At 58.6% G+C, this 18,775-nt stretch overlaps 3 protein-coding genes across 8 annotated transcripts; 1 reads left to right on the forward strand and 2 right to left on the reverse strand.

Annotated features, from left to right (window-relative positions):
• Positions 1–1,213: 1,213 nt before the first annotated feature.
• CUNH1orf35 (chromosome unknown C1orf35 homolog) lies at positions 1,214–3,442 on the reverse strand. Its single transcript, XM_029217066.1, has 8 exons — positions 3,283–3,442; positions 3,042–3,192; positions 2,846–2,891; positions 2,674–2,753; positions 2,405–2,477; positions 2,129–2,214; positions 1,495–1,620; positions 1,214–1,412 (listed from the first exon to the last, which is right to left on the reverse strand). The coding sequence occupies exons 1-8, from the start codon at positions 3,374–3,376 to the stop codon at positions 1,355–1,357; spliced, it is 714 nt and encodes a 237-aa protein (XP_029072899.1). The 5' UTR covers positions 3,377–3,442; the 3' UTR covers positions 1,214–1,354.
• A 1,868-nt stretch (positions 3,443–5,310) lies between these two features.
• On the reverse strand, positions 5,311–9,331 carry MRPL55 (mitochondrial ribosomal protein L55). Of its 3 annotated transcripts, none has more exons than XM_029217075.1 (4): positions 9,181–9,331; positions 8,353–8,430; positions 5,947–6,151; positions 5,311–5,544 (listed from the first exon to the last, which is right to left on the reverse strand). In XM_029217075.1, the coding sequence occupies exons 2-4, from the start codon at positions 8,376–8,378 to the stop codon at positions 5,395–5,397; spliced, it is 381 nt and encodes a 126-aa protein (XP_029072908.1). In that variant the 5' UTR covers positions 8,379–8,430; positions 9,181–9,331; the 3' UTR covers positions 5,311–5,394. The 3 variants fall into 3 exon arrangements, with proteins under 3 accessions (XP_029072908.1, XP_029072909.1, XP_029072907.1); XM_029217076.1 differs by having other exon boundaries at positions 8,353–8,433; positions 9,181–9,304; XM_029217074.1 differs by lacking the exons at positions 8,353–8,430; positions 9,181–9,331 and adding an exon at positions 8,018–8,324.
• Positions 9,332–9,344: 13 nt separating this feature from the next.
• GUK1 (guanylate kinase 1) lies at positions 9,345–18,624 on the forward strand. Of its 4 annotated transcripts, XM_029217070.1 has the most exons (10): positions 9,379–9,575; positions 10,039–10,191; positions 15,737–15,850; positions 16,098–16,139; positions 16,248–16,344; positions 17,582–17,720; positions 17,795–17,879; positions 18,066–18,151; positions 18,292–18,354; positions 18,522–18,624. In XM_029217070.1, exons 2-9 carry the CDS (start codon positions 10,125–10,127, stop codon positions 18,325–18,327), a joined length of 666 nt encoding a protein of 221 aa, XP_029072903.1. In that variant the 5' UTR covers positions 9,379–9,575; positions 10,039–10,124; the 3' UTR covers positions 18,328–18,354; positions 18,522–18,624. The 4 variants fall into 4 exon arrangements, with proteins under 4 accessions (XP_029072904.1, XP_029072903.1, XP_029072902.1 ...); XM_029217069.1 differs by having other exon boundaries at positions 18,292–18,606; XM_029217071.1 differs by lacking the exon at positions 10,039–10,191 and having other exon boundaries at positions 9,345–9,575; positions 18,292–18,606.
• Positions 18,625–18,775: the final 151 nt, after the last annotated feature.

An 18,775-nucleotide genomic window follows, 5' to 3' on the forward strand; every position in this document is an offset into this window, starting at 1 on the left:
CCCCACTTAGGGAGGGCAGCATTGCTCTGACTTGCCCTGTTCTCTCTCTCTGCCCATCCCTTCCCTGCCACCCCACCCTTGTCTCCCTCCCCCCCTCCCCCACCGTTTCACTTTCCCATGGGTGGGTGTGGTATGTCCCAGTGCCCTTGTGGTGACCACCTCATTGGTCTCATGCTGGCAGTCCAGCCCCCTGGTCCCAGTCTTGGCAATGCCTGGTTGTGAAAGGAACGGCAGGGTCACCAATATGGAGTATGCCCAAAAGGCTTTAGGGCCAGGTGGTATGTGGAGGAAACCCCCCACCCTTCCTAACATCCACCCTCTGTGGTAACCCCCAAGCCAGCCAGCTTGTCCTCTGGAGGGGTGGGAACCCCTGGCCAAGCTCCACGTCACTGCCACAGCGATTGACCCATGCCTGGCTGGGTGCTTTGTGCACCTGTGCCATAGACCCCGTCCCACTTTTGCAGGGGTTGTCCCTCTGACCTGGAGCCCTTGGCACCCTTGCTCCCCCCACTGGGTGCAGGCATTGGCAGGCGAAGTTCCAGGTGTCCTTTCCCCCAGAAGGCAGGCTGCCCCACCATAAATAATGATCTGCTCTAACAGGTTGAAAACCAGTGCTGAGTGCTCTGAAGACAGAATTGCCTTCAGCTCTCATTTCTTTGAAAATCAGAAGCAAAACAAGAACCTCAATAATGAATCCAGGCTGGGTTTTGTCTTTATTCCAATGTGGTTGTAAGATGTTTTCACTTTTTCTGTGGAGGGCCAGGTTGTATGTATGCCTCCCAGCCTTGGAGATGGGGGGCCGGGTGGAGGGAGCCAGTGCCATAGCACGCAAAGGGGATGGGGGTGAGACAGTGGTTAAGAGGTCCCTTGGTGGCCTGGAGAGACAAGGGTGGCTCCAGGTACAAGTCCAGCTCCCCATGATCTAAATGCCCAGGCTGCCCCTTCTAGCATGCTCACCTACCTGCAGCTGAGCACTCTTTGGCCCCTCTGCCTTCCCTGCTGGCCAGACATGACCCAGGGCTCTTGGTACACCTGAGGTTGATGCAGGGGACCAGGCCAACATGGGACCCCAGGATGCTGACCACCAAAAGGACAGTGCCCCTCCCAGTGGGCTTGCAGGTAGTCTTGCTGGAACTCAAGAGATTTACCACATTTTCACACATCACGTTCTATTGTGACACATGACAACAACCTTCCCTTTAGTATGAGACACTTTCCACTTAAAATAAGTTTATTTAAGTACAAAGAATGAGTCAACACAAAGAAGAATAGAAGTAGCCATACTTGGCCACAACTAAGCCTCTTTGGGGACCTGGGGTGACCCCCACAGGCCAGCCCTCCAGATCCCTGGGCCTCAGTCGCTGTCATGCCTGCGCTTCCTCTTGCAGCAAGTCGAGGAGTCTGAGTCATGCCTAAGGGAGACCAAGGGACACCTGGTGTGAGGGGCCCTGCCTGCCCAGCACTGTGTCTCCATCCCCAGGCAGCTGCACCTACTGGATGGGAGCAGGGGGCTGTGAGGAATCCGGCCCCTTCCCGTGCTCCTTTTCTTTCCTCCTCTTCTCTCTCTTGTGCCTCTTCTTCTTTTTCTTCTCTTTCCTGCTCTTCCTGTGGCTTTCAGGGCTGCAAAGGATGATACGGAGTGCCAGGAGCCTCGGGTTTTGGGGGTCTAGCCGGGGGTGGGGCCACCACAGTAGCCACTGACCATGTGTAGCCATTTCAATCTCAAATCACTAAAGGAAACTCCTCAGTACCATGTGTGGCCAGTGGCTACCATGGTGGGCATCACAGACACATTCCAACCACGGCAGAAAGGTCTGCAGGGCAGCACCTGACAATCTCATGGCTCCTTCCAGCCCTCCCATTGGGATGCCCCTGCACTCTTGGGGCCGGGTGGTGACCCCCTCTTGTGCTCCCCAGACCCTCGCACAAGTGGCCCATGTCTGAGCATCCTCCTCCAGGGCCCCTGACCCTGCAGGGGGTTGGTAGGCAGTCGTGAGACCGCCCCAGGGCTCAGAATCTCCAGAGGCTCCTCAAAAGAAAAAAGGGGCTGGAGCTGGGGAGTTCACTGACTGGAGAAGCAGCCAACATGCTGAGAAAACAGTGAGTTCTGTGCCCTGGGAGGCCTTACCCCGGCTCCACCTTCTCCTCTGACCGAGGCTTCTTTTTGGCCGAGGCCGGGGAGGTCCCTGTCCGACTGCTCTCCACGCGGTGGTGCTGCCGAGAAAAGCCACAAGCCACTCGGGGTGTGCGGGGCGCCCTGGCATACCGACGGGCGAGAACCAGCCAGAAGCTGGGAGGGTATCCCCAAGGAGAGACGGCCTGCCCCCACGGCCCTCAACAGGAAGAGGCACTCAGACCGCCCCCCACCCCACCATGGGATCCCAGGATGTTTGGGGGTAGTTACCGTGAACACTGAAAGCCCCAGCTTAGCAGCCTCTTTGTCTTCCCGGGACAGCGCCACTCGCCCTGCAGAGCCACTGCGGGGACGTGGGTGAGATCCCCCCATGGTGAGAGACACCCACGGCGAGGACCGCCCATCCCCAGGCCTCCCTAGAGAAGTGGTGCGCCCAGACGACCCGTGCTAGCGTCCACCTGGGCGGCTGACAGTGCGGAGCCCCGAGGAGCCACGCCCTCGCGATTTCTGGGGCCCCCAAGGACCCTCTGGCCCCGCACCTGGAGCTCCCCAGGCCCAGGAGCCGGTCCACTCCCTTCTCGGGGTCACCTCCTTCCCGCTTACAGACTTCGACAAAGTCCTGTTGGGGAGGGGAGTGCAAGTGCTCACCGCAGCGCAGGGTCAGACCCCTCCCAATCCCGCCCCCGCACTCCAGGAGGGCCCACCTCTCACCTCCTTGCTCAGGCCGGTGGGCTGCTTCCTTACGTTCTTGTAGCCTCTGCGGGGGCCGCGCGTGAGCTTCAGGGAGCTGCGGGCCTCGCCTCGGCCCCTGCCCCTGCCGCGCCCCCACCCGGAGGTAAACCAACACCCTCCCCGCCCCCCCGGCCCCCCACCCCCACCCCGGCCCAAGCTCTCAAGCCGCACTCACAGCGCTGCCATGAGCGCCTCCTGCTCCGCCTGCCTCACAGCCGCCAGCTCCTGCTCCCGGCTCAAACCCGCGCTGTGCTCCCGGCCCTTGGCGTACCAGGTGAGGTCACGGCCCTTCTGCCAGCGGCCCACCGGGGCCATGAGCGAGTTGCCTGCGGGGAACGGAGCGCCGAGTGCTCGGCACGGCCCGCGGGTCGGCGCACCCCCAGCCCGCGAGCCCCCGGTCCCTGCGCCCCACTCACCCAGGTAGTTCTCCCTCTGCTTATCAGTCTTCACATCCTCCCAGCTGAACTGGTCCTGCCCGCCGCGCACGCCGCCCCGGCTGGAGCCGAACATGGTAACAGGCAGCCTTCTACCTCCGGACTTCCCGGTACCCAGGCCCCACAGGTCCCCGCTCCCACTCACGCGTCGCACGCGGTGACGTCACGCCTGCGCCAAACCCGTGCGCTTGCGCTCTGTTCCCCCCTCACCTCCCGAAGGTGTCCCGCCCTGGCGCGCCTGTGCCTCTGTGCCGGCCCCCGAGCGCTTGCGCACTGCCGCGGGCCCAGCGGTGGCATTGGCAAAGGTGCGGAGGCTGGACCCGGGCACCCCAATGACAGGACAGCCGTTATTAGAAGTCACATTATGTGCGTGACGCCCCAGAGTCACTGTTCCCATTGTGTGCCGTGTTCCCTTGGCTGTGCCGGCAGAGGGGCAGGCACTGGAGAGACGTCTGCAAACCCGCACTGAGTTTCCCGGCTATGGCTGCTTGAGGTTTCGATCAAGTAGCAGGCTGCCCCAGAGACAGGGAGCGCCAAGGTCAGGTCGCGCCTGCACCGCTCGTCCTCCGCCCTCGGGGGTACCGGCTGTGTCCAGTTCCCAAGGAAGCACACCTCATCGCGTTCGTTCCCCAGACAGCACAGAGAACGCCTCAGTCACCCACAAAGTGTTGGCAGATGCTTCTCATTCGGCACCGTTTCGGTCATTGCTGCTGTCAGGTGATGGCTCAGTATCCGAAGTAAATTGAGCTAGTTGTAGGGCAAGCGCGTTCTGTTTATCACCAGAGCGAACCAGACTAGATTCAGTGATAACGGTGCTAGTGAGTGGAGGGGTGCCACTCTATTAGCCAACCCCTGCTGAATTGAAACCGTAGGGTGAACAAATGTTCTCTGAGGAATTTACAGCAAGGTGTCAAGACTGTTATTCTGTATGCCCTTTGTATTAGTCCTTTCACAAGACACTGCCCTCCTGCAGGTTACTCAGTGAATTCACCTGATGGGCTGGCAGGACATTAAATGAGAAGAGGCCTTTCACCTGGCCTTCCTCTGAACCTGCTTTCTCGGGGAATCCCGCACTTGCCTGACGGCTGCCGGGGACATCCTTGAGCAACCCAGGTTGGCAGGGCCTGGAGTGGACAGCTGCTGTGGGGGCCGGGGGGTGGTGCAGTGCAGTAGATGTCCCCGTGCAGCTGTACAGTGCTGGTGTGGTGAGTGGACCAGAAGGGGTTGGCCTTCTGATCTAGAGATAAGGTACAGGGTTCATCTCCCACAGGCTGCTGGCTCCTGCCTCCCAGGTCATGAACAGAATGCCGTCCCCACCATCTACTATATGACAGTGCTCTACAACTGGCCCTCAGGTTTATGAAAAGGAGCCTGACAACCAAGGACCTAACGAGAAGCAGCCCCAGGCCTGGGCCGGGTCAGCTGCCTTAAAAAGGCTGGGAATTGCTCCCTTGGGTCTTGCAGGAAGGCTGCCAGGGTAAAATCAACCCCTGGAGCAGAAAGGCAGCAGTCAACTGGAAGGCCTAGCAGATTGTAGCTACAATGCACTGCAGACCTCAGTGGTGTTAACAAAGAGGAGCGGCCAGTCCCTTTGGCCCCTTTGATGGGGAGCACCTTCCCACTGCGTGCTGGGTAGGGCTGAGGGAGCCCTGGTGAGGGGTAGGGCAGGCCAGCTGTAGGCTAGGTGCAGATGCCCTTGGATCCCAGACACCCTGCTCCTCCCACCTACTCTTGGTGGCCACTGTGCTCCCCCAGGAGAGTCCCTGGTGCCCTGAGGCTGAAGGCAGCGCTAGAACCAAGGCGGCTCCAGGACCCAGAGGGGCAGGTAGAGCAGTGGCCAGGCTTCCCTGCAGTAGGAAGAGCACCCATGACCTCGGTACTGTTGAAGGATCACATGCCCTTTGGACCTCATCCTAAAACCACAACTGACCTGATTCTAAGCCCTCCATTCAGCTCAGTTGTAGAGACCCTCAGGCTAGGGCACATGAAAAGGAAAGACAAGATGGACACAGCTTCGTGAACACATGATTTAAAGACACATGCCCCTCCCTGCTCCATAGCATCCCCCTCGGTCAGAGCAGCTTCCAGGCACCATCACTTTTTGGTCCAAAACTGCTTGTACTGCTCCACATCGAAGTCGTCACCGAGCTCTGGCTCCTCCTCCTTCTCTTTGACCTGGGCCTCTCGTTTCCGGAACCGTGCACGCCTCTCCTCTGGGGACAGAGAGTCCAGGTCCACGGGCATCTGCGGGGAGGAAGGGATGTGTACATGGCTCAGGTGGAGGGTACCAGGATGTTCTCCAGGGTCTCCACTTCACCTTGTTATCATCTACCACACAGTTTAGGTCTTATGTGTTCTGTTGGGTTTTCTCTCCCTTTGAAGCTTTTATTTTTTAAAAAACCTTTTCTGCTTGTTTTCCCAAGACGTGATAGTTTTTTGAATACACACCTCACTATTGCTTTCTCATCTTGACGTGTGGAGTGAGCTCCAGGTCACCCTCCTCCCTCCCTCCAACAATTCTGACCCATGACTCGCCTTCCCTCCCCAGTCCAGTGATGGTGGGTTCTGACCCCATGAACCCCTAGAGGAGCAGTTTCTACAGGCTAAGACCTGCACCCCAGGGGAGTGTTGGGGAAGGAAGCTTACTGTGAGTATCTGTCGAGGCTCCCGGTAGCGGATGTGGATGGTGGAACCATCCTGCTTGACCAGGAGCACAGGGTAGAGGCGTGCGTAGGTCTGCCGGTGCACTCGAGTGAGTGAGGCTCTGTTGCAATCAGCCCGCTGGGAGGACATATACAGTTGGCGGTGGCTCTCAAGGGCAGCCCCTGTCACCACACGCTGCCAGAGCAGGCTGCAGACACACACGTGCTGGTCAGCGGTTGGTGCCAGGACCAGAGTGGCCACGCAGCCCAGCTCCTATGGGGGCACACAGCAACCCGCACCAGGGCAGGATGTGGTCAGAGTAGCTTCACCCCACATCCAGAAAGAGGCTGCAGGGGTGAGCCCACAAGGCTCTCAGATGGGTGAGGACAGAGTCCACAGCCAGGACCCTGGTGGGTGTCTCTGGTGAGGCCTGGCCCCATAGCTAAGGTGCTGGACTACAACATTGAGTGGGAAGCTGACTTCCAGGGGACTGCAAACCTGGTGCTTGGACTGACCATTTGAGCCCATCCCACGCCCCCTTCCCCATTCACACATTGAAGCCCTAACCCCCCGTGAGATGGTGTCAGGAGATGGGACCTTTGGGTGGTGATTTGGATTAGATGAGGTCGTGAGGGTAGGGTCCCCCCAGTAGGATTGGTGCCCTTACAAGAGGAAGAGACCAGAGAGCTAACTCTCTCCTCCATATGAGGACACTGCAAGAAGGCAGCCATCTCTGAACCAGGAAGAGAGACTTCACCAGAACCCTGCTGGCACCCTAATCTCAGACTTCCAGCTTTCTTAAGCTGCCTGGTCTGTGGTGTTCTGCTAGGTCAGCCCAAGCAGACCGAGACACCTGGTCCACTTGGCTTCTGAGTGTGGTGGGCGCTCAGCCCTCCCGCACACAGCAGAGCACATGCTCCAAGGTGACAGGAAAGGGCTAGGTACTCTTCATGCCCCACTCTACCCAGCCACGTGACCCCACATTTGTCTCACCCACTCGGGACCTCGATTTCCCTGTCCCAGCCTTTCCCTGTGACCCCCCGCCCCAAAGTCCCTTCCAGGCTGGCTTTCATGCAAACTTGAATTCAGAGCCCCAGGCTGTGCCTCAGTCCATCCGTTTCCTCCCTCACAGGTTTGAGGAAGAATGCATTCAAACAAGTACCAGAATTTCCTGGAATTGTCAGGTACTCTGGAAGTGACCACCTTCTCCTGGCATTCTTTTGAACACTCACGGTGGACAGGCATCCTGCACACTCACCATGTGCCTTTTCCCAACCCCCTCACTGCATGGGCAGTCACATCAATGCAGACCTTCCCAACAGCCTCCCACCTGGTCCCCATTTCAATTCCAGTTAAGTTCCCCTGCTTTGTGGGTAGTGATTCTAAAAACCTGATATTCACATCACTTCAGTAGCTCCCACCAGACTTTCAGGACTTCTCTCTCCACAAAGCAGCCAGCGTGAGCACATGGGCCACGCACAGCCACAGTATGGCAGCCTCTGCTTTGGTTGTGGTTCCCACCACCCCCTGCACTCCCCAGCTGACACCTCAGGCTGAGGGCCCATCTCCTCCACTAGCCTGATGGCCTGGGGCAAGAATTGCATCTTATTTGCTATCAAGTCCCAGACCCTCCCTAGCTAAGTGCTCGTAAATTTTGTTAAAATGAATCCAGTCCCTGCCTCCAGAAGTGGAAGACTGGAGAAAGGAGGTGGTGGGTAAACTCCAGCACCAGAGGAACCTGCAGTCAGTTGGGCAGGGCCTGTACCTAAGCAGCACCAGGGAGCCCAGGACACAGCCGCTCCGGAGAACCTGGGGTTGGTGACTCAGGAGGCTTCTGGAAGGGGCTGGAGTCAACCCTTGAGGGGAAAGAGTGGATGTTTTCCCACCAAACAGCAGTTGCAGCTCCAACATGAACCTTCTCCAGCAATGAGGGCCCTCCTGGGAACGCTGCAGCCCGAGTCCCTTCTCCATCTTCATACTAACCCACAGCTTCAGGTGCCACATCCCTCTCCCTAGATTCCACAGAAACAATTCAAAACCTGCATTCATTTTCTCCTCCATCAATACTTCTCACCTGGGGGAGACCAGGGAGTGAGAGGAACACGCAGACGGGGAGGCAGTTCTGGTGGTAAGAGAAGGAAGGCCATGATCTTCTCCATGGCTGGCCCGCAGGCTCTGAATAGGACAGTGACCACCATCACATCTGTTTGGTGCCAGGTACTCACAAGTCACTTCCATTCCTCCTTCAACACTTAAGGTGTCCACACATATGTACTTGTATGTATTCTCCAGATAAACACACTGGCTCTGGAGGTTTTCCTGAGGCAGCAGACCCTAAGGCTCTTGAGTTGGCATTCTTTGGGTGGCCCCATTACAGCAGTCCCGAGAGGCCTGGAAATCCATGCTTACCCAAGCAGTCTGCCCTTGGCCACCATTCCTCCTGCAGCACGTGAAAGCCCAGGGTCAGTCACTGGCCCAGTGTGTGACCTGCTAGGCAAAGAAATGAGAGATCTTTTTAAAAGGCAGGCTTTTCCACCTAACTGATTCTCACCAAATCCCAGCCGGGAACAAAGCGGTCTCCGAGACATTACCAGGTCAGTGCCAGTCTTGCCCAGTAACCTATCAGGCTTCCAGCCCTGACCTGGCGTTAGAATCACCTGTGGAACGTTTTTGACCCGGAGATGCCCCAGTCCTACTCCCCAAAACTCTGACTTAGTACGTCTGCAGCAGGGCCCGGGACCTTTCTGGTGGGTTGCTGAGTCAGGGGAGCCACTCTGAGGATGGAATGCAACGTAAACGGAGAAGACTAGCTCATACCTTGTTTTCCAAGGTCATTGCATTCTCACAAAATCCAGCAAGGTAAAGATTACAAAAGGGCAGCCGCGGCTTACTAAACCTTGAGTCCCAGGGAAACTGAGGTTTCCGCGGTGACAAACCAGTTGTTTCAAATGTCGAAGACCTGATGTATCAGACATTCAGACCCCAGGAAAAGAGCCCTCCCGGCCGAGATGAGGTTTGCCTCGCTATCCCCAGTCAGGGCAGGGCATCTGCAGGCTTCCTTCCGCCTTAGGACGTGACTCAGCAGGACAACGAAATGCTATAAACCTCCCAATCGATACCCGCCCATTCTCTCGCCCTCGAGGGCGGCTTGCGGCGGGGCCCGGACCCTCCCTTGGGGGAAGCCCTCCAAAACCCGCGCGACGCGGCGCCTTTCCGGCACCAACTTGCCACCCTCACCGCCTCCGGAGCGGCCTCGAGGACCAGCGGCCAGGCCGCCACTGGCCAATCGGGCGCCGGACTGGCCAGAGCCCAATCCACAATCACTGTAAACGCAGCTTTCAGTTCTCCTGCGGCACCGCCACAACGTCATCCGGCGGGCGCAGCGTCGTGCGGCGCTGACGTACAGCCTTGAAAGGCGGGGCGAGGCCGGCGCAGCTCTGACCAGCTTGCCCGCTGGCTGAGGCGGGTCCGGCGCCGCGCTGAAGTGCTTCTCTGAGGGGCGGAGAGAGGCCGGGCCGGCGCGGCGCTGCTCTGTGACGTACGTCCCCGCGGGCGGTGGCGGCGGGCCTTCATGCTGCGGCGCCCGCTGGCCGGGCTGGCGGCGGCCGCCCTGAGCCGGGCCCCCTCGGACGGTGAGTGGCGGCCCCTCGCGTGGGGGCGGAGGTCCGGGCGCGCGCAGGCCCACGGGAGGGCCTTCCTGGGGAGTCCGGTCCCGGGCTCGCGTGTCGCTGTCTGAATCCGCGGAGGAGAGACGGGGACCGCCGCTGCTTGCGTGCGAGGGGCCGCCAGAGCCCGTGCTGAGCGCCGGTGTCGTGGACCTGCCTGAGGGACTCGTGGGGCTGTGCTCGTGAATTCTGTCATCCCGCCAGGCACCGAAATTGCCCTCGGCGGTCCTCAGTGGTTTCCAGAGTTCCGTCTCGGGGCGAGCAAAGCAGGGTAGACAAGGAGAGGGTAGTGTGTCTTCTCATGGAGTTTGCAAATTCAGGGAGGCTTTCCTTCGCTTTGGAGTTGTATCCCGTCTGTCTGTGTTTTAGAATTGCTTTTGGTAGTTACTATTTTACTTAGACAAATTAAAAGCTGGTTCCCCTGTGTCAGTCCTCAAAATGTAGGAGGAAGTTCTCCTGGCACGGGAAGCTCCAAACAGCTTGTAAAACCCCTGCAGCTTGAGGACTTCATGCTGGATGCCATTGTGGACCCTGCAGGATGCGTGGGGGCAGAGAGGGGAGCAGCCTGACACCCCTCTCCAAGGTGGGCCACACAGCAGAGCCGAAAACCCTGCGAGATCAGGGTTTTGAAAGACCTTAGGTTGCCCCTGGTATGGCAGAGTCGCAGAAGTCCCGATTAGCTCACCCGGCCTGTAGAAATATGTAGTCTACCCCGAGCTCAAGAGGAGCAGCACAGATAACAGTTGGGAAACCCTCCCGGTGGTCCAGCTTTGGTGCTATGTTTGGTTCCCAAATATTGCAAACGCAGGGGCGTCCTAGGTGGGCAGAGCTGACTGCTCCAAGGACTCCCAGCCAAGAGGGCCCCTGGGACTGCTACAGGTTCCTGGCCAGCCCACAGCCCAGCGCTGCTGGACATTGCAGATATGGGTACTCCACGTAGGAGCAGATTGTTGGTGGCAGGCCTTCCTGACTTGTGGGCATGGTAGCTGGGGTTCAGCTTCCCTCAGGACAAGACACCTCAAGTCTAGGTTGCTGGAGCTGCCCATCTTCTGATTTTAGACATTCTTTTGGGAGCAGTGAGAGGGAGTGAGTCTCCACCCAGATGTTGGTTTGAGGAGGAGCAGTGAGGGGTGCCACCTCACATGTTATCAATGTCTTTTGATCAGGGTGGAGGAGGTGGAAGCTCAGGTGATGATTGGCCAGTGTGGGATGAGGCCCACGGGGACAGGAGGAGGGAGGCCAAGATGTGCTTCTCATGGTCAGCCTTGCACGAGTCCCCTGTGAGTGCCCCTTGGCAGCATGCCTGGCCAAATGTGGACTTTTCTGGACTTTTCTGTCACTCTTTCCCTTCCCAGACCATGACTTGTGAGGGACCCAGGAAAACCTTCACCTTCGCCACCAGGACGGATGTGGGGTGGGTGTGGCTTCTTGTCTTATCATTAACAAGCTGAATTTCCTGCCACGTGAGCCCCCACTCTGCCCTTTTCTTGTAAGAATTCCACACACTTGCCTGCACACACCAGGCCAGCTTGTGATCTGGGTTGGTGCCACACCAGTGATAGGTGTAGTTCGCTTGGGCTTTCCTTTAGATTCTGAGAACACGTTGATCCAGCCCTTGACCTTTGTCTGGAACTGGTAAGATCAGCAGTTTATTTGAGTAGCAGATTCTGCAAGTTCTGAAGTTGTACATTTTTCTTCAGCCACACCCAAACTTTTTTTTTTTAAACACTTGAACTGTTGATCTCCATCGTTTGCGTCACATTTAGCATAGCCCAAGAAACACGTTCAGAAGATTTGAGGAAGAGCAAGAAGGAAGGTATTATGATGTGGTTGGGGGTGGAAGGAAGTGACCCCAGTCCTCAAGGAGAAAAGGGGAAGCACAGAGGGTGAGCTGTTGGGGCACTGGTATGGAGGCAGGTGCTCTTCAGTCGGGCTCTGACCCCTGGCTGAACCTGTGTACCAGGCCTCCTCTATTCCCCCTGGGTCCGTCTCTGATCCTGTGCGTGCTGGGCCTTGATTTCCCCTGGTCCCTGGCTGAGCCTGCATGTTCCAGGCCTTGGTTTTCCCTGGTCCCTGGCTGACCCTGGGTGTGCTTGACCTTTGTTCCCCTCTCTGTGAGAGTGAACGCTGCCCCAACCAGAAGGGCTTGGGGTTTTTCTTGCTCCATGATTTGTATGTCCTGGACCCCTTTCCCTTTTATGCTCCCTCTGCCTTCCCTTAGGGCTAGAACTGAGGATCTCATGTGGGACTGAATCCCGGTTCTTCTCCTTGATGGAAAGAGATCCAGATGCAGCTGTGTAGTGCCATGACAGGCCTGAGTCCTCCATAGTGTGGCTTCTTGCCAACACTTTTGAAGGACAGGCTTCCTCTCAGGGAAGGCATGGTCTCACCCCACTGCCGGGAGAGGAGGTGAGAAGAAAATCGCTGGCTGCGTTGTGGCTCTCCCACTTCAAGTCAGGTTCTTGAAGGTTAAGTGGTTTCTTAAGGTCATTGGGCCAGGGCATGTCCCACACACGGAGCACCTGAGGCCAAGGCCAGCATAGTCCTCCTGTCCCACACAGCCTTTTTGGGGGATAGGGCATGACCAGCTATCCTAACCCAGATCAACTCATGTCTTGTGGCTTGTGTTTCGCAAGAGGGCTGATGGGGTTTGACTTTCTCTTCTGTGTATCCTCAGAGGGTTGCACCTTGTCTTAGTGTCTCATGGAGGAGTGGGGAGGGAAGTGGGATGGTGGCCATGCCCAGCCCTTGGGACAGGGCGGGAAGGCAGGTGGAAGCAAGAAGGAGAGCAGGAAATGCTTCTCGAGGCAAGCCTTCCAGGGCTGCCTGAGGAGCTCCTCGTGAGGGGTTCCAGCAGAGAGCATTCCAGAATGCACAGACTTGCACCAGCGACTCCTACAGAAATTGCATCCCTGATCCTTATTGCTGTCCTTGTGAAATTTCCAGTTTCTTGCCAGGAAGCTGGGGTTCAGAATTGTGGAATAGTCAAGGAGTAGAGGATACAGAGCATTCCTAACTGCCAATCAGTTCTACCAGCTGCTGGGGCCAAAATCAGGCTCAGGGGTATCTGGCACATTTGATCACTGGGACTGAGAGGCCCTGAGGTCTGTCCCACACTGAGTGTGCTCCTGTCAAATGTGGCTTTAGTGAGCACTCTATCACCATGATCACTGGGTGGAGCCCAGTACCCAGCGACTCCCCAAGTGCCTTCTGCAGGGCTAGTCCACTCCGATGTGGTCACTGTGGCTCGGACCCTTGTGCTAAGAGGAGGTGACCTCAGGGAGGAGCCCCACAAGAGGAAGGACTCTGGATCCCACCCACCTCAAGGCAGTGGTGCCCTTGTCATCAGTAGTGTAACCTTTGAAGGAGGGCACGATGGATGGCCAGCACTGGGAAGGCCTGGGGCCTGGACTTGAGGGGCAGGTTGGGGCTCAGGAGGATACCCTGTGAGGAGTGGGCTGGCAGGGTAGGGTGATGATTTGGACCCAGGCAGGGAGTGAACTTTGCAGCCATCAGCCAGTCCCCATGCGTGCATACATACCTGCTGCTTACTGCCAGTGGTTGTTGGGCTGGGGATGGGAGGTCTCAGTGAGATGCAGGTGCCGTGCCCATGACCCCAGCGTTCACAACATGGGGTAGAAAGCCGGATAGAAACCAGGTAAGATGATGAGTAAGACTTGTGCACAGCATGCTCCTTGAGGGTTTCAGGCGCTGGGACTTCCACGTGTAGTGTTTGGTCCTGACTGAAGACATATCTTCCCTATGTAGGTTTGCAGTGTCCAGATGTTAGAGCTTATGACCACAACATCTGGCCATGATTGCAGGCATGGGGAACAGGGCAGGAACTGCCAGGGAAACATGTTAGGGGCCTGTGTGCTGGCCTGGAGGCACAGGGCAGGTCAAGACCATGTAGCCTCTGGGTGTTGCTGGCAGGCTTACAGTTGGGGGCTGTGGGATGTGAGGGTGGGGCACCTGTTCAAGTTGGCAAAGGAGCATAGTGTTCCTGAGGGGCTTCTTCATAGATAAGCAGGATGGGTCCTCCCCTCCCTGGAGGTGGATACCCCAAGTTGGGTCCAGAAGGCACCAGCTGCATCCACTGAGTTGAGGGTTTGTTGCTGTGAGCAAGGCCCAGGTAGGCTTTCTGGTCCATCTCTTGTGAGCATTGCCATGTGTCCGCTTGATGTTGCCCCCGCCCTGGAGAAACTCACATTCCTGTGGTGCCTACGTGCTGCCGGGTCCTGGGAAGACCTACACTGCCGAACAACCACAGCCCTCCTGCTTGCAAGGTGGGGGGGCAGTGTGTGTGCGGCGGTGACTCGGCACAGTCCAGAGGCCAGGCAGTGTGGTGGTAGACCCCAGCCTCCATTGCCTTTCTCTTGCCAGGGCTCCTCTAGGAGCAGCAACCTTACTCAGGGACTGACTGGCCCCCAATATCTCCTCTGTCCTCCTATGCCCCTCCACCCCGACGTAGCTCTCTCCACAACCCTGGTCACTCACTGTCAAGTCAGAACAGACCCAGGGGGGTGGGCTGGGTTGCCCACAGGACATTCATTCTGCAAAGGAAGGACCTTTGTGAAGGCCAACAGTGAGCCAGAGATGAGACCTTCCCATGCACCAGTCCTTAGGGTAGGGAGGGGGCTGCGGTCTATTGGGCAGCAACAGCAGTGGGCTTAGAGTCGGACACACGCACATGTGGGCATTTGTATGGTGGCACTGTGTCTGGGTGGGAAAGTCAAGACACCAGAAAGGAGTTGGGAGTCCAGTGGGACCGTTGCTAGATAAAAACGGTGTACTGTTGTAATAGGAAACTTGGAAGAGACAAGGGAACTAAGAACGGGTCACTTAGAAGTGACAGGTAATTGATGAGCTCCTCTGGGTCCATTTCTTCTATCTCTCTTCAGCAGGGGAACGTATCTGTTTCCTGACTCCTTCTCCGGGGTGTTTGCATATGGCATGATGGTCCCAGAATAGCTAGCTATGCTTTAGCCAGATTACCCAGGTTGGCCTCATTGCGGATTAGGGAAGCAGTGACCACCTGGGGCCCTGCTGGAGAGCTGCCCTGGGCTAGATGACTGGGTGTCCCCAAGCAGAGTGGCCTGTCCCTCCTGGGCCTCATCGCTGGTCTGCTGGCCACTGACTGCTCCTCCACACCTTACCAGGCACCCCACAGACAGAGCCCTGCTGGTGTAGGCCAGCTCACCACATGCCCTCCCAGGGTCTCCCTCCGGAGCAACACATAGCCTCCCAGCCCCCTAGCTCAGTGCCTGCCTCGATTCCTGTCTTCTGAGGCTCCAGATGCACCTGACCTTCCTCAGCCCATCTTGTTCATGTGGCTGGGTGGGCAAGTGCGCATCTCTAGGGTGAGGAGCAGCCTTTGCCCTCTGCTGAGCAGGTGGTGCTGGCTGCCCTGGGAGGGATTTAGTGCTTAGAGGGTGGAGAGCAGGCAAGGATTACCACTCTCCTCTCAGCTCATCCCGAGCAGCCCCAAGGTGAGCACGGAGGCTGCACCCCACGCAGAAGGTAGGTCCTGTATGAGGGGTGCTGGGGTGATCCGATGGGCACAGAGCAGGCTAAGCTGATACTTCCAGAGCTCCCCCACTGTTCCTGCCCTCGGCGTTTTCACCTGTGGCAGGTGTCTGAGCCCTGTGCTATGAGCTGGGAGGGTGGCACCCATTGCTCTCCTGCTGGCTTCATGAGACCCAAGTATCAGAGAAGGGGAGTCAGGAAGCTGTGGTCGTTTGTGGTCAGCCCCTTGCTTTTCAGTGGAAGTTCCCAGAACAGAGCTTGGGTTCCGCTGACCTTGACCAAGGGCACCTCTGGGGTGTGGTGCCAGGAGACACAGGAATTGGGACCCGGACATGCCCCTCCCAGGAGCTCCTTGACGGTGGGATAGGAGTGGACAGCTGGGGAGGCCACACATTTGTGGTCAGTGCATGTGTCACCAGGTAGCACGCCCAAAGGGAGGCATAGCCAGGGTTTGAGCATGGCTCTGAGTGACTGCCCACAGCTCTGCCCAATTTCTGGGGTGAATTCACTTGGGGCAGAGGTGGGGGCACTGCAGCCACCTCGCCCACTTCCATAGGGAGCAAGGCCCTGCTGATATTTGTCTCCCCCGTCCCCCGCTACAGGGATGTCAGGACCAAGGCCCGTTGTCCTGAGCGGACCCTCAGGGGCTGGGAAGAGCACCCTGCTGAAGAGACTCCTGCAGGAACACAGCAGCATCTTCGGCTTCAGCGTGTCCCGTGAGGCCCCAGGGGAGGTGGGGGAGGGTCTCAAGGAAGCTGGGGGCGGGGACCCCTGCTGACATGCTCTGAAGCCCCCCACACTCCCACACGGTGGGGCGGAAGCCCCCACACTGCTGACCCTAACCTGGAGCCTCCTCCCACACCCCCAGATGGGCTGAGCCAGGCCCTGTGGGCAAGGCCCTGGGGATGGGATGCCTGGGGCTCCAGGTGTTGTCCCAAGTCAGTCACTGGTACTTGTTCCTAGACACCACAAGGGACCCGAGGCCAGGAGAGGAGAACGGCAAAGGTGAGCTTGGCCAGCCTCAGTGCTCCAGCACAGGAATGGAGCAGCCCTCCATTTGTCAGAGTGATGCATGAGGCCTCAGTCTCCCCATCAGCTCCTCCTCCTTTGCAGATTACTACTTTGTGACCAGGGAGGTGATGCAGCGGGACATTGCCGCCGGAGACTTCATCGAGCATGCTGAGTTCTCAGGGAACTTGTATGGGACCAGGTGGGCCATGCTTGGGGCCCTCCCTTCCTCCAGTTCTCTCAGGAACCTAGAGTGGGCAGCCCAGGCAGGGGTATCTCTCTGTGGGCATTGAGCAGCGGGTCTCCCCTTGGCTGGGCCCCAGGTGGGGGGTTTCTTTCTATGGGCTGTCTGGGCAGTTGGGGCAAGGGACCCAGCCCCCCAGGGGGTCAGGATGCAGCCACAGTCAGGGCTTTCTGGGCCACTCCCTCCTGGCCCAGCCCCACTTGTGTCTACCTGGCCAGGCTGCTGTGAAAACAGTGGGCCACACAAGGGCCTGGTATGCAATGAGGACTTGGAGGACCTGGGTCTCATAGGTCGGCAGGTTGCACTTCCCCCCCCCCACCTCCAACCCCTGGGGTAGCCTGAGAGGGTCCCTGGCACAACAGCAGCTGCCCCTCCCAACAACCCACCAGAGCGGGGTCTTTGCTGGCTCCTCGCACCTGGCTTGCAAGGCCTGGAAGCAGTGCCTTGACACAGGCAGGCATGCCTCTGTGCATAGCCTGTCCCTGAGCCACCTAGCTGGGTGAGGCAGGGACCCCACAGGACCCAGCATACTCTGCCCCAGGTGCAGATGGGAAGAGTAGTGGGCTGCCAAGTGGGGTCATTTGGCCACTGTTGGGACACTCAATGCCTGCTGAGGGGCAGTGCCCCCAGTGGATGAGGAGCACATGGTACGTGGTGACCCTAGGGTGAGGGGCCAAGGCCTACAAAGAGTGGCCAGGGGATGAGGAAGCCCAAGGGCGTGCCGTGTAGTTCTGTGGGGGCCATAGCCAGGGCATCCCTCTCCAAGCAGGGCCCCAGCATGCAGGATATGGGAGGGTGGTCGCCATCGCTAGCCTGAGGGCACGATCCAGGGGGTGATGCCAGAAACTTCTGGAGGTATGATTGGCGGGTGGGACTGATTGGGGTGATGGAGTGGTGTGGGGCCTGGGAGCAGGTGCCAGGAGAAGGAGAGGCCCTGGGCCAGGGTCTGAAGGTGCCCCTCCCTACTGCCACACCAGACCAGCAGAGGGCCCCCTTGTGCAAGGGTTGCTCAGGGAGTACTTCCAGAAAGAGGGAACAGATGCCACAGTTAGGGTGGGCCCCTGTGGGCACCCCCAGAGAGGCCCAGAGCAAGGGATGGGCAGTAGATGGTCCCACTGAGGCTCTTCGAGGCCATGGGGTCTGCTAGGGCCTCAGGAGCCCACAGCTGAGCAGCCCCTCTCCTATCATCCCCCAGCAAAGCAGCTGTGCGGGCCGTGCAGGCCATGAACCGCATCTGCGTGCTGGATGTGGACCTGCAGGGCGTGCGCAACATCAAGAAGACCGACCTGCGGCCCGTCTACATCTTTGTGCAGCCACCCTCACTGGATGTCCTGGTGGGGGCTGAGGGAGGAGGGCGGGGGGGCAACCCTGGAGGCTCTGACCTTCTGACTTTCATACTTTGTCTCAGGAGCAGCGGCTGCGGCAGCGGAACACAGAGACGGAGGAGAGCCTGGCTAAGCGTCTGGCTGCTGCCCGGGCTGACATGGAGAGCAGTGAGTGTGGGCACCTATCCCTCCGTGTCCCTGGACCCTCTCCAACCCCCACAGTAGAACAGTCCCACCCAGCAAGGGGCAGAGGAGGGCTGGAGCCATCACCCAGCACTGTGGTCCACGTGAAGGGTCCCCGGACCCCCTCCCCTCTGTCACCAGAGCCTCCACTGACCCTGCCCCCACCCTCAGGCGAGGAGCCCGGCCTGTTTGACCTGATCATCGTCAACGACAGTCTGGACAAGGCCTACTGGGCCCTGAAGGAGGCGCTCTCCGAGGTGGGCTGGGGGTGGAGGTGGGGCCTCAGACCTCTGTCTGGCAAACGGGGAAAATAGGCTGGGACAGGTGATATGGCGACCCCAGGCCCTGGGCGAGACCCTCTTCCTTTTCCCAGCCTCTCTTCCTTTCTCCCCGGCAGGAAATAAAGAAGGCTCAAACAACTGGTCACTCCTGAGCAGGTCCACCGGCTATAACTCCTCAGGTGGGGCCTAGGGCCTGGCACCCACCCGCAGCGGGCCAGGGTCTCCGGCAGTGGCTCTGCTCACCTCAGCTAGCACCCAGGGTTTGGGGTGCTGCCTATCTTCCCTCAGTCCCCCACCGTGACTGGAGGACTTTTCTCTCACCCCCTCTCCCCATGTCCATTTCTAGGCTTCCTCCCCACCCTGCCCTATCAACCCCCCTCCCATGGAAGCTGGGCCGACATCCAAATAAAAAACTGCTGGGTTAGAGTGTCCTTGAGCCCTTGGATCATGGCCCTGGGTGGGTGGGGCCACGGTATACTACTCCAGACCCACCCCCCACCCCACCCTGCTCTTGGCAACCACACCCTAACTGGCCAGCACCTGGAGGTCCTTGGGCAGCAGCATCCATCTGACATCTGCTGCTCTGGGCTGCCGGGCCCC

The sequence above is a fragment of the Monodon monoceros genome, unplaced genomic scaffold (assembly GCF_005190385.1).
Source record: "Monodon monoceros isolate NGI ecotype Baffin Bay Population unplaced genomic scaffold, NGI_Narwhal_1 Super_Scaffold_12, whole genome shotgun sequence".
NCBI classification, from domain to species: Eukaryota; Metazoa; Chordata; class Mammalia; order Artiodactyla; family Monodontidae; genus Monodon; species Monodon monoceros.